The sequence below is a fragment of the Hyaena hyaena genome, unplaced genomic scaffold (assembly GCF_003009895.1).
Source record: "Hyaena hyaena isolate Hyena2069 unplaced genomic scaffold, ASM300989v1 scaffold_580, whole genome shotgun sequence".
NCBI classification, from domain to species: Eukaryota; Metazoa; Chordata; class Mammalia; order Carnivora; family Hyaenidae; genus Hyaena; species Hyaena hyaena.
In genome coordinates, this window is record NW_024081213.1 from 676,299 (window position 1) to 690,630 (window position 14,332).

Sequence of the window (14,332 nt, forward strand, 5' to 3'; positions counted from 1 at the left end):
TAGGGGCTTAAGGGGTGTAGCAAATATATAATATAGATAAATTTAATGTAGGTAATTTAAACTTCTACTTTTTAATTAAAAAATGTATTTTTAAGAACTACTTTGTGACTGTCAGGAACACAGGATCAGGAGGAACCAGGTTCCAAATTCTATGAAACCTTTATTATACTTTTATCCCTTTTTGTCTTAAGGCTTTCAAGTAAACGGCAGTAAGCTCCTTGTTTCTGACTTCCTGCATGACTACACGGATGCTACTGCCAGTGCCTCCTCTACGCCCATCTTTTAAGATCTAGTCAGGACTGGAGCTTATCTAACCAGCATCTAGAGCAAAAGTCAGCAAGAGGATTTCCATTAGCAAAAAACTCACTCAACATTTCTTTCTTGTCTTGTAGAAATAGAGTGCCCCCTAGAGGTTTTGCATTTGAAAGTTGTTGAATAACACTTCCTTCAGCATCCGATTGAAGTGATATGATACTATAGATAGATGTATTAAGAAATATTCCTTTTATATCATTTTGTAGAGATCATCTTGGGACAGTAAATAAAGACTATAATTCAGTGTACAAACACCTTAAATATTTTTAATGTACAAAACTTCAGTGATTCAGACTATTTCCTTTTTTGTTGTTGTTAAAAGATACTAAAAGTGGAATACAAATGTTTTTCCTGTTGCCTTTGCTTTTTCATGACTATTTCTCTGGACTTTTCCCTTAGCTACCCCGAATTCGGTGATATTATATATCAGTAGTATTTCTTCTGATTTTTCTATCTTAACGTTTGTTGTCAGTTCCACTTGTTTGGCACTTATTTACGACTTTTCCATTATCAGTTACCATCTCCATTTATGTGTCTGTCTTATTTGCTCTGTGTGGATTTTAAGCTCCCTGAGGACAAGGAGCTTTTCAGTTACTTTGTATCTTTTTTTTTTAATTAAAAAAATTTTTTTAAATATTTTATTTATTTCTGAGGGGGAGAGAGAGAGACAGCGTGAGCAGAGGAGGGTCAGAGAGAGAGGGAGATACAGAATCTGAATCAGGTTCCAGGCTCTGAGCTGGCTGTCAGCACAGAGCCCGTCGCGGGGCTTGAACCCATGAACAGTGAGATCATGACCTGAGTCGAAGTTGAAGCTTAACCAACTGAGCCACCCAGGTGCCCCCAATTACTTTGTATCTTAACATAATACCCACCACATAGTAGGTAACTATTGATCAGTTGATTGTAATAATTAATAGAACTAACCAGAAAATATTTTTACTGTTGACTCTTATTGCAAATATTTAGAAAAATTATCACACTTTACCTTAGTGTAATTAATATTAATTAATTTTAAAGTTTATTATCAATTTTAATTCTGTAGGTAGAGATAATAGGTAACATGAAAATGACAAGGGATGTTTCCCATTCTCGTTCTTGGTTCAGAACTACCTAAAGTCGTTTATTCTTTCAGAATTAGAAATGGTAGAGGTAATTATGAATTTGAGTGGGGATAGAGAGATGCTGCTAGGCTAAGAGCACATGAAACATGAGGTAAATGCCTCAAGTGGCATTCGGGAAAGTGAGGTAAATGGCCAATGAGCAATCTACTGTGTCTCGCCTACCTTTCACTTTTGTTATATGTTTATTGGTGGTGAGTGAGTATTATCCCTGTATTCCTAGAGTGTTGACTGAATACTGTTAAGATAATAGGCATACTCAGCAATTGATTTCCTCAGAGAAGTTGAAATATAAAGTTATTTGAATTTCTCCTTATGAGTCTGAATAATAACTGATCTGGACACATCAGATATGTTACATCATTTATGTTACACTAAATCCTTGGCATATGCTTGCTCTTTTGTTATTTATTTTGACTGTGGAAGACTATAATCAGGATCTGGTCAGTTTGGTTTTGGTTCATCCAGTTTTATAACATAGTATAATTTGGCTGTCTTTGAATTGTAAAAAAAACTCCTTGGAAAAAATTTTCTTCGTGTTATTTGATAGCCCGTCAACAAGGCTATACATTGAATTTCAAAACTTTTAAAGCCTTTAAACAAAATTTTAATCTCCTTCTAAATATGCACCATACCTAATCCGTTTTTTCACTGTGAAGGGCTAATCTAGTACTTGTTTTTTGCCAATTCTCAATTAAACTGAATTTCTCTTAGGGCTAGTCTGTTATCCTATTCTTTTTTCTTTTTTTAATCAATTCATTTATTTTTTTTTAACAAATAGTTTATTGTCAAGTTGGTTTCCATATAACACCCAGTGCTCACCCCACAAGTGCCCTCCTCCATGCCCATCTCCCCCCTCCCCCCTTTCATATTCTTATACTAACTAGTTCAAACTGTCCAGAGAATAAAATCGTTATAGAAGGTATTTTCTCTGTGCAATTCTTAAATGAGTGCTGAATTTTATTCTCATTGAAGTAGGAAATAAATGAAAACTTACCCCACAAATATTACATATGGTAGAATATACTTCACTAGATATTAAATTGGAAAGTCACAAAGATCATCAGATTAAATTTCAGTGTTTAGATATTTTATTAGTTATTTCTATGAGTTGATGAAAAATCCTGATTGAAAAATAATCTCTTATCCAAGAAGCCATTATATCTTGATAGTTGCTAATGATAATCTTCTGATTTTATTTAGATTAATTTAAAGTTTGGTATCAGAAAACCAGAAGCTCGGACAGGAACTGAGACCGATACCTGTACAGCTTGTGCAGGTACCTTGATCCTTGAGTTTGCTGCTTTAAGTCGATTCACAGGAGCAACAATATTTGAGGTTTGCTTTTCATAGTCTTTGCTTTCTTGGGTATTGGATGTAACTAACTTTATATCTTTTTTCCATTGATCAAGTATGAGGATTATCAGTTGGAGTATTACTGTTAGTTTAGGGAACTTTTGTCTAGATACCATCACATGGTTTTTGTCAAAAAGCCCAGAAGTCATTGTGAGGTGGCTGTATATTAAATACAACTTTGCATTTTTTCACAAACTATAAATTTTTAGGTCTATTCTTAGAAGACTTTTAGCCATATTCTAGGAATTTGATATCACAAATGTCTTATGTGGAAAATTGTGTCTTTTTGTTTATTTGTTCTACTTCTAGATGGTCCATTGCATTTCTGAAAGCTTCACTGAAACAGTGAAATTTTTACCCTTGTCTTGATAGAGTCATATCTGTAAGTTTTTTACTCCAAGGTTAATGTTATTTCTTCTCCCAAAAGACTTCATATATCCTAAGTAAAAGTTGTGGACTAGCTATGTCTCACACTTTTAATTTTATCTGTATGTTTAAGCATGTCATTGTAGTGCAATAGTATCACAAAACACCATCTTTTTCACACATATGATTTAGGAAAATTTTTAAAAGTTCAGCAGGTGGCACACAGAAGCAGCAGAAATAGGGAATGTATACTAGCACTATAACTATACTTAAACACGTTAGGTCTAAGTAAAATAAGTCAAGAGTGTGTATGTGTGTGTATGTGTGTATTTGGTTTAGTTTTTATTCTGTACTTTGCTGACTTATATTTTCCCTTCATTGAAAAATATAGTCATTTTTGTGTATACTGTCTTAATTCAAACTACAAACTCAGAGATACTGATGCATTTTTAGGTTGGGAAAGTGAGACCTAAAGAGGATAAGATGCATAGCTAATCGGTAAATGAGTGGAATTGGAATTAGAATCCATGCCTTCCTAAATACAAAGTCCATATTCTTTCCACTTGTCTATTTTGTATTTATGAGTAAATCTCTTGAAAATTATGATCTTTTCAACTTATGAATATACATTAATTTATTGTAAGAGAAGCAGCCTGATGCAGTTGACAGAATCGGGTTGGCAGACAACAGTCAGGGCCAAATCCAGTCACTGCCAATTTTTGGGAATAAAGTTTTATTAAAACATAGTCATGCTTATTTGTTTATTTTTGTCTGTGACTCCATTTGTGCTACAGTGAGAGAGTTGAGTAATTGTGACAGTGACTGTACGACCGATAATGGCTAAAGTATTTACTATCTGGCCCTTATCAGAAAGTTTGCTGGTGTAGATCTAATATATAGAGAGATATGAATTTTATATTTGTTGTCCTATAATTCAGTTTTGAACTTTGGATAAATCTTTAATTTCACTGGGCCTATTTTATTAGCTGTAAGATAGAAGCAGGGAAATATGATCTTTATGAAACTTCTGGTTCTGAAGTTCTAGCATTTAATTAAAGCCATAATCTCCTTCATTTAAAAAAAAATCATAAATAAGCTGAATCAAGAGTTAAGACTATTTTACACTCTTCTTAAATCTATAGTGTAGCAAATTGGTTTTCTTTTGTAGAAGTACTTCTCCAAAGCTAAATAGATTCATGCTCTGAAATTAAATTTGTTTTTTATTTTATTTTTTGAAATTAACTCTCTGTAATGTCCTTTGCTTTTATTTTTTATAACATTTTTCATCCAAAGCCAAGAATTTGATCAGAAATTATTTTAATTTAGTGTCTAATGGATTAAAGTTTTAAAAATGGTACCATAAGATTATAAATTTGGTATTGTCAAAGGAATACTAATTTATTTAGTCTTCAGTAATAAAGATTCATGCTATTTAAAAAAGTGGGCTCTTGAAATATCTGTGTTTCAAAGATGACATGCCAACTTTGATATTCTCTTCTAATTCTGTAAATAAGAGTGCCTGAGGAGATTTTCACTTTGTATTTAAACGATAGAAATTATTTTAACAAGTACATTTAATTATGGCAGTAATTTATATAATTTAATAATATGTGTGTGAATGTGAACCTGCACTACAAGAGTAGATGAATGTAATGGTCTCAAAGTGAGATCACTACCACCGAATAGCATTTTTAGACTTACTCTTTTTAACAGATTTGATTGGCTGAGAAAAAGCCAAGATTTTACCTGCAAAGAAGTTTAATATATGTTATAGATGGTTATCTTAGAGATTTTACTTAATTCTTATAATATGCTGTGAGTCTTTGATTTTTGTTTCTTTGTCCCCTGTTTGCCAGAGACCTACAGTTCTTCAGATATGCTTTGCTTTTTTTAAATTATAGGAATACGCAAGAAAAGCTCTTGATTTTCTCTGGGAAAAAAGACAGCGAAGTAGTAATTTAGTGGGTGTGACTATAAATATTCATACTGGAGATTGGGTAAGAAAAGGTATGTAAGTTGGACTTCTTAAATCAAGCCTTCATATCCTCAGAATGGTTGGGAAACAAAGGATTTTCATTTGTTAAAATAATCTTTGGGACAGTATAAAGCATAGTTTTTCACCAGATTTCTGGAATTTTAACTGATTTAACTTGATTTTCTTCTTTGGTGCCTAATAATAGCACACTTATTCTAGATGGGCTTACTGTTTTGTTTCATACCTTTTTGGGTGTAGCATTGTAGATATAGTGTATAGATGAAACACTAGAGCTATTCCTTTGAGAATTAGAGGATCTGAATACCTCAGCCATCTCACATTAAGTGGAAATCTTTATTTAATTTTATTACTAGCCCTTATTAAAATGAATTGGAATCATGAGACAAATGTTATTTGAACAAACCGGATAGAGTGGTATATAAAGAATGTGATTTTATCTTTATAGGACACCCCTATAAAGCATAGATGAATGGAAATATACTAGAATATTCCTACTTATTATCTTTCTAGTATTATATAAGATTTTTCCAAATTTTGTCCAAATGGTTCCTGAAACTAATCTGAATTCTGGTTTCAGAATTCTTCAGTTTCTTTATTTTAATCTTCTTGGAGCCCCACACTGGGCATGGAACCTATTTAAAACCAAAACAAAAGAAAACACTGTAACCTGCTTGGATCTGAGGTGCAAATTAATCAGAATTAATTTTCAATCAATCATAATTTTTGGTTTATGACACACTCATCATTGGTCTATGCATGGCCCATTTCACTTAGTCATTTTTAAGAATGTAGTAAGGACCTACAAATGGGCCATCCGTTACTTGACAACATGCACTTCTGCACATGGTCCTTGACTCTCTACCTCTGCAATCCCATATCTCTGCCTCCTCTAACTGAAATAGTCATCATTCTTCTCTTGAATTGATCATTTGCTTTTAATAATAAAGTTGTATTGCATCTGTATGTATCTTAAAAAGTATATTTTTTGTTTTGCTTTAAACTTTATAAAATCGTATCATCTATGTATACTTTTGAGACTTTTTCACTTAATATGATATTGCTAAGATTCATGCATATTATTATATGAAGGCATAGTTCATTTTACTGTGACTACTGTATAATATTTTATTAAATGAATGAACCACAGTCTGATCTGAACATTTAGATCGTTTCTGGGATTTTACTATTGTGAATAGTAGTGCTATGAATATTTTTGGATGTTTCTCCTGTTATCCATGTTTAGGAGTTTTTCTTGGCTACGTATGGAAGAGTGGAAGTTTTAGATCATAGGATAAGTTAATGTTTTTGGCTTCAGGAGATAATGTCAAAATTGTTCTCAAAATTGTTTTCCAAAGTTGTTTCACCACTTTATACTTCCACCAGCAATATACAAGGATAAAACATGAACTTCAGCCCATGTTCTCCTGTCTCTGCCTCCCCTTGCCCCATTTCCGGTTATGTTGATATTATGTAGTTACTTGGTTCTTATTCACTATGAATATGTTCTTTTTTCCTTTGGTCTTGGTGCTACCCTCCTTCTCCTTTAAAGGTAACAAACTGTCAAGGTATTTGCTCACTTGTACTTTGTGCAGTGCCTGCAACATCTGTTAAATTTGCCACTCTTGTTATTTAAGTAATTATTCCTGTTTTCAGTAGCTTTAATAGCTTCTGAGGCCTTTTATGCCTGACAGTCATTTTCTTATGCTTTCGTATCTGAGTGAAAGTTTGTATATAATTTTCTGTTTAAGTTCTTTTCCTTCAAGTCTTTGAAAATATGCTGTTGTCTTACATCCTGCAAAAAATCTCATATTATCCTGATTTTTATGCCCTTGTGTATATGATCTATTCTTTCTCTCTGGAAGATTAAGAATGTTAAATGCAAAGAGGGGCACATCGGTGGCTCAGTCGGTTAAGCGTCTGACTTTGGTTCAGGTCATCATCTCACAGTTCATGGGTTTGCAGAGCCCTGCATTGGGCTCTGTGCTGACAGCTTGGAACCCGGAGCTGCCTTCAGATTCTATGTCTGCCTCTTGCTCTCTGCCCCTCCCCCACTTGTTCCCTCCCTCTCTCCTTCTCCCTCTCTCTCCCCCTCCCTCTCTCTCTCCCTCTCCCCCTCTCCCTCTCCCTCTTCCTCTTCCTCTCCCTCTTCCTCTTCCTCTCCCTCTCCCCCCTCCCTCCCCCTCTCCCTCCTCCTCTCCCTCTCCCTCTCCCTCTCCCTCCCCCTCTCCATCCCCCTCTTCCTCTCTCCCTCTCTCTCTCCCTCTCTCCCTCTCTCCCTCTCCCTCTTCCTCTCTCTCTTTCTCTGTCTCAAAAATAAATAAATATTTAAAATATTCTTTTGCTCTAACTTTTGGTATTCTATGGGTGCTTTCTATTTAAATTCTTTGTGTGGTTTTTTTTTTTTTTTTTTTTTAGTTTATTTATTTATTTGTTGGGGGAGTACAGGACAGAGAGAGAGAATTCTGAGCAGGCTCCACACTGTGAGCACAGTGCTTGATGTGGGGCTCAGTCCCACAACCGTGAAGTCATGACCTAAGCCGAAATCAAGAGTTGGGTACTTAACCAACTGAGACGCTCGGGCGCCCCTAAAATCTTTTATGTTTTTAATTGCTGAAAACTGGTCTTATTTTTTATTTTTTTCATCTTATTTTTTAGATACTCTTTTCATTTTTGTTTGTCATTTTGCAATTCCTGTTATCTTAATCCCTTCTATTCGGCCTCCATATATCTTAGCTTTTATATATATATATTTTTTCTGCCTTTCTTTCTTCTGCAAGGTTGCTTCTGGTTTTCCAGTTGGCTAATCTGTTCCTAAAGCTGCATCCTTTCTGCTGTATACTCCATCTATTATGCTACTTTAACTTTATTTTTATTCCGTGTATTTCTGCTTGATTAAAGGTTTTTTCTTATTGGGGTGCCTGGCCTATTCAGCCAGTACAGCACGTGTCTCTTGATCTCAGGGTTGTGAGTTCAGGCTCCAAGTTGGATGGAGAGCTTACTTAAAGAAAGTTTTTTTTCTTCTTATTTTTTTACTGCTAATATCTTCCTTATCTCTTTAGTATGTTTATTAGGCTAATTAAAAATTTTTTTTAGTTTATTTATTTTGAGAGAGAAAAAGCACAAGCTGGGGAGGGGCAGAGAGAAGGAGAGACAGAATCCCAAGCGGGGTCTATCAGTGCAGAGCCCAGTATGGAGCTCGAACTCACAAACTGAGATCACGGCCTAAGCCAAGATCAAGAGTTCAATGCATAACCGAATATGCCACCCACATGCTTCTGTTAGGCTAATTTTAAAATTAAATAATTTAAAATGGGTGTGCCTGTTCTATTATTTCTTGTTCTGATAAATTCTTATTCTAGTAGATTCTTTTCATTTTTAATGAAATGTTTTGGGCCTGTAAGTTCATGTTTCTTTGTCACCTACTCTGTGGAAAGATCAGATTCCAATCCCTATCATTCTCAGTGATCTGAAGGAAGGATGAATTCTAAGAAGTTTTTTTAAAAAATACTGATGCTTGGATTCCTAGAGATTCTGATTCAGTTGACATTGAGTGTTCCCAGGGCATAGGGATTGCTAATATTGTAATTATAATTTAGATTGTAATTCACCAGCCTCAGGAGTTGTGGGGAAAAGTAGGGGAAAGAATGTCTAAAATTAGTCCCTCCCTCTTTTGTTCAGTTTCTTATGCAGGGCTTCTGTGCTGCCCAGATTTTACCCTGAGGATACCTGGAGCATGGACTCAGTTGTAGCACGTATAGGAGGAGACACTGTGTCTTCTGACAGTGGTGGGAGAGAAGCAACTGCAAAGCTCTAGCAGTTTCCCTCCTGTTTGACTTTCTTAGCCATGTCTGGCCGCCTTCTGCCCCTGGCCAAAGCTACCCTCTTGCCCACCTTCCCTGCCTCTGCCGTGAGGCTTCTTACAGGTTTTTATTTTCTTCCTTTGGTCTTTAATGATCATCATGGAGGAAGAGGCCACCAGTCGCACTAGGTACAGCAGTTAGAATTGTCCCCTCCAGTGGGGCACTTGTCTGGCTTAGTCAGTAGAGCATACAACTCTTGATCTTGGGGTTGTAACCTCCAGCCACATGTTGAGTGTAGAGATTACTTTAAAATCTTAAACAGGAAAAAAAAAAAAAAGAATTGGTACCTCCAAACAGCTGCAGTCTTGATTTCATATGTACTCTAATTTTAAGGATTGCTTCCTACTGATTAAGGGTCTGAATTTTTAAGAATCTCATGCTCTGAGCTAGCCAGGCGCCCCGAGGGTCTGAATTTTTTAAAAAAAATTACACAATGGTCTCTAGTATTTCCTCTCTGGAGTTCCTTACTAAGAAAATGAGTTTTGAAAAACTTCTTAAAACTGGTATCTCCTGCTTTTAAATAAGATTTATGTAGCCAGTTTTACAAAGAGTCTTTTTTTTTTAAACATGTAAACATACAAACATTATCAGCAAGGAATTGTTGTTATTCAAATAATAGGATTAATGTTTTGTAAATGTTGAATTTTTACTGTAAACACAGTTTCATGTTTAAACCAATGTTTCATTCTTAGTGTACTAATACCCTTGCTTATACTCTGTAAAGAGTTTTTAAGACTTTTTAAATCAAGAATCATGTTCATGTGTATTTTTTCCATAGATAGTGGAGTTGGAGCAGGGATTGATTCATATTATGAATATCTCTTGAAAGCCTATGTCTTACTTGGAGATGACAGTTTTCTGGAAAGATTTAATACAGTAAGTTGATCCAATTTTATATTAATTTTAGAGCCAATTTTATTTGCCATATTTTGATAGAAGCTCAATTATCTGAGTGGCAATCTGAGAAATAATGTTTTTAAATGTGGTTTTTGGTTTTGGTTTTGGTTTTTTGGGGGGGGTGTAGGGGTCAGTATTCCCTGATGATTTTGGACAGGGATAGGACAAAACTATATAAACTCCAAAATTTAGTTTACAAAGTAGTTTTATTTTCATCTATCAGAAGTTTTTAAGATCCACTAGTAAGTATTAAAATAGCTGGATTTGAGTTTTACCTAATTTTTTATACATTACGAGAATTTATTGGAATAAATAACGAGTTATTTTTTTCTTATGGATTCTAATTTTTTGTGAAATCTTGGAAGTTTGACTTAGTCCTTGATCACATCAAGCATACAGGGCTTTGGACATCTAGAGAAACTAGTGAGTGTTCGTTTCAAAAGCAGATCTGTAAGTCTTAAGTCTAGGTCAGAATTACAGGCATATGTTTAGGAGAGGAGGGTGAGGGTATTGAATCTGATTGGATTGCCTTTGTAATTGAAGCAAAATGAAATCAGTACAGTAAACGTATCAGGTGTATCACTGTGGTTTTTTTGAAATTATTTATAATTTATTTTTGTACCCATCAATTCACCCACATTACTGTGAGACAGTATGGTACGGTGACTTGAAGTATGGGAGTTCCTCTACCTGAGTTTAAATCCTGGTTGTACCACTGGTTTTGTGACTTTGGGCAAGTAACTTTATGCTGTTTGTCGTTGTTCCTTATCCATAAAATGGGAATAGTAGTACTATTCATGGGGATGTTGGAAGGATTAAATGAGCTAGTGCATGTAAAGTGTTAATGCTGTGCCTCAGCATCTGGCAGATACTCAGTAATGGTTATTAAATAGTACACAAATTCGGAAAAACCAAGAAGAGACCTAATAATAAGTTATTGGTTGAATACTTTTTTTCTTTTAATGTTTTATTTATTTTTGAGAGAGAGAGAGACAGTGTGAGCAGGGGAGGCTCAGAGAGAGGGAGACACAGAATCCGAAGATGGGCTACAGGCTCTGAGCTAGCTGTCAGCACAGACCCCTACACGGAGCTCGAACCCACGAACCGTTGAGATCATGACCTGAGCGGAAGTCAGAGGCTTAACCAACTGAGCCACCCAGGTGCCCCTTGGTTGAATACTTTAAAAAAAAACTATCACCTATTGTTTTTTAGATTATAATGAGATTTTCTCGAGGTGAACAAGAACAGATTATTTTTGTTGCCTCATTATCATTCATTGACTAACAGCTCAACCTGTTTTTGTCAAAGCTGAGAAATATCTAGGGGAAGAAGATAAAAGAAGGGGAAAAAAGAGTTTTTAAGAACATATAAGACATACTTAGCAGACTACAAGAGTGGTAACTGATTAGATGCATTAATTTAGGTGGTGGTGAGCACCAGAGTATTAATTACATTAGCTGAGAAGGAACCAAACTTCCTATACAAAGTAGAAAACAAATTCTGTAATACAGAAGCCTGTAACTATATTTCAAGACGATGTAAGAGCATCCTTTGCCCACAAGGGCATAGTAGCCATGGGCCCATCCCACAGGATGACAGTGTTCAGATCTGCTCCCCTCAGAAGATCCTATATTTACTATAGTCTTTAATATTCTGTATCGGAGTTAACACAGGGGAATATATTTTATAAAGATTTCCATATAGAGAATAATTTAAATACATAATAATTACTTAGTAAATTTATTTATATATAAATTCAGGGTTACTTTCTTCACAGTGTGATTTAATGAAATGCTGTTTTTAGAGTAGTACATCATTTTTCATCTGCTTTCATGAACACATATTGTGATCTTCTAGCATTACGATGCCATAATGAGGTACATTAGCCAGCCACCTCTTCTACTTGATGTGCATATCCACAAGCCAATGCTCAATGCTCGGACTTGGATGGATGCTTTGCTCGCCTTTTTTCCAGGTTTGCAGGTAAAAAAACCCCAAAACAAAACACTGTACTTCCTAATATTAATGTAGAACGACGAAGTACGTTTGTGACCTCTAGAATGGAATTACCAAAATGGAGTCACATTTTAAAATTTATTAATGTACATTTTTCTATGTATATAATCCTAGATAAAATCAACTCCTATTTTATTAGGTAATTTTGTTGTTATTGTTGACTTCTAGGTCTTAAAGGGGGATATTAGGCCTGCTATTGAAACTCATGAAATGTTGTATCAGGTGATTAAAAAACATAATTTCCTACCAGAGGTAAGCAAATAATCTTTGGAATTCTAATTTACATAAACTATATATACATTGCTAATTTAATAATGTAATAAATGTCATCTTCAGGGTTGGCTTATTCTCTGTTTTTTTCCTGATTAAATAGTACATTCATTTATTTTTGGTTTATAAAGTATTACATATGTTTTTCCTTTTTCTCATGTATCAAAAGAACTCAAGTTTAAGGTAATGCTGACCTTTTATATAAGAAAAAAAAAATCCCAAATTAGTATTTCTCAGCCTTTTCTAATCTGTGCCATTACAAACATATTGTCTAATTCTAACTTTTACATATATCCACCAGCTAGAGAGACTATTTTTACTCTTTATTTTCCAAAGATTATTTTATGAAAATGATAGACATTGAACATACTCTTACTGATTACATAGACTCCCTGGTTTTTATATATTAGTAATAAATATTCTTGCTAGCTTGATATGGCAAGATTTCTAATAGCACACATTTTGGCTTTCCAGAAATGTACCGTTAAAAATTTTCAGATTCATGTGTGGCCTTTTCTGTTGCTGCTTATTCCCTATGCGGTGGGATATCTGAGCATTCCACCAATTGAAATGCTTCCTAAAGTGTTTGTTTTAGAAAAGTATAGTTTTATTAGCCTTCAAGTAAGTAGGACTGTACATTGTAGAAAATTTGTAGTCACTCTGAATAAACTGACATATCAACTAAATACATCTTATCACAGGTGAAGTTTCATTTAGTTCCCACAAAGGTTTTGGTTTTGGGGTGCCTGGGTGACTCAGTTGGTAAGCATCCAACTCTTGATTTCAGCTCAGGTCATGATCTCAGGGTTTTGAAATCAAGCGCCACATCACATTCTGTGCTAAGCATGGAGCCTCCTTAGGCTCTTTTTCTCTCTTTCCCCACCCTTTCAAAAATAAACTTTAAAAACTAAAAAACAAAGTTTTAGTTTTATTTTAATCTTTTTTTTTTTTTAACGTTTTATTTTCTTTTTTGAGAGAGACAGAGTGCGAATGGGGAAGAGGCAGAGAGAGAGGGAGACACAATCCGAAGCAGGCTCCAGGCTCTGAGCTGTCAGCACAGAGCCTGATGCGGAGCTCAAACCCACAAATGCGAGATCATGACCTGAGCAGAAGTTGGACGCTCAACTGATGGAGCCACCCAGGCGCCCCTTAATCTTTTTTTTAAAACCAGTTGGCTCTGTTAGTGAATAATTTCAAGTGAGACTAGTTTAGTTTTTAAATAATGCTCTGTCTCACTCTGCAGAGGATTTGAGGTCATAAAGTATATGCTAAAATGCCAAAATCGAAATATGAGACCTAGGAACTTAATAATTAAGAGGGGAAGAAATGGAGATAAGGAAAAAGAAGAAAACATAAGACCCATGTAGTGGCATTACTGAGTTTCATAGTTTTCTCTAAACTTCCTAAGAGTCAGAATGATCATCTGCAAAAATAATTACATTTAGATTGGTAAAAATAGCACCTTAGCAAAAATGAATTGGGATTTTAAGCACTGAAAAATTTCATTTTATAGATGAAAGTTAACAATATTTAAATTATTTTTAAATTGTTTATGATCTAATTCATATACTATTATATACTGTGGAGCCACTTGTTTATTTTTTAACTTACATTACTGTACCTGTTTATATGTTGTTTTGTCCAGGCATTTACTACAGATTTCAGGGTACATTGGGCTCAACATCCTTTAAGACCAGAATTTGCAGAAAGTACCTACTTCTTGTATAAAGTAAGTGATTTTGCCTCTCTTTTTGCTATTTACCCCCCATTCTCTATTGGATATCTCACTATCTTATAATAGTAATCGGGTTTTCATAGTGCCTGTTTAATGTTATAATGGTTGGATATGTTACGGTTTTCATTCATCTAGTCCGTAGTTACTGAAAGATGCAAGAATTGACCAAGTTTTGTGTCTTTTCAAAATACTTGTATAAACTTTTCCATATAGAGAAGTTTTATATTTGAGAGCTGTTTTCTAAAGCATGTCTCTTACCCTTTAATCAAGCCACCTTCCTGGGCATTAAAAATTTTATCTAAGGGTTGAGATATATAGTTGGACAGCTTTCCAGTTGTGTGTTTAAGAAATTCCATAAAGCAGATCCATGGCTTATTTCCAGAGCTAGGTTCTATGTAACCTG

The 14,332-nt window shown here is 34.7% G+C and overlaps 1 protein-coding gene across 3 annotated transcripts in view; it reads left to right on the forward strand.

Annotated features, from left to right (window-relative positions):
- The window catches only part of EDEM3 (ER degradation enhancing alpha-mannosidase like protein 3), a 68,419-nt gene that overhangs the window by 29,439 nt on the left and 24,648 nt on the right, over positions 1–14,332 (forward strand). For all 3 annotated transcript variants that reach the window (XM_039256625.1, XM_039256623.1, XM_039256624.1), the window contains 6 exons: positions 2,637–2,771; positions 5,057–5,162; positions 9,790–9,887; positions 11,766–11,891; positions 12,093–12,176; positions 13,840–13,923. In XM_039256625.1, the coding sequence (XP_039112556.1) occupies positions 2,637–2,771; positions 5,057–5,162; positions 9,790–9,887; positions 11,766–11,891; positions 12,093–12,176; positions 13,840–13,923 (633 nt within the window). The remainder of the gene's footprint in view (positions 1–2,636; positions 2,772–5,056; positions 5,163–9,789; positions 9,888–11,765; positions 11,892–12,092; positions 12,177–13,839; positions 13,924–14,332) is intronic.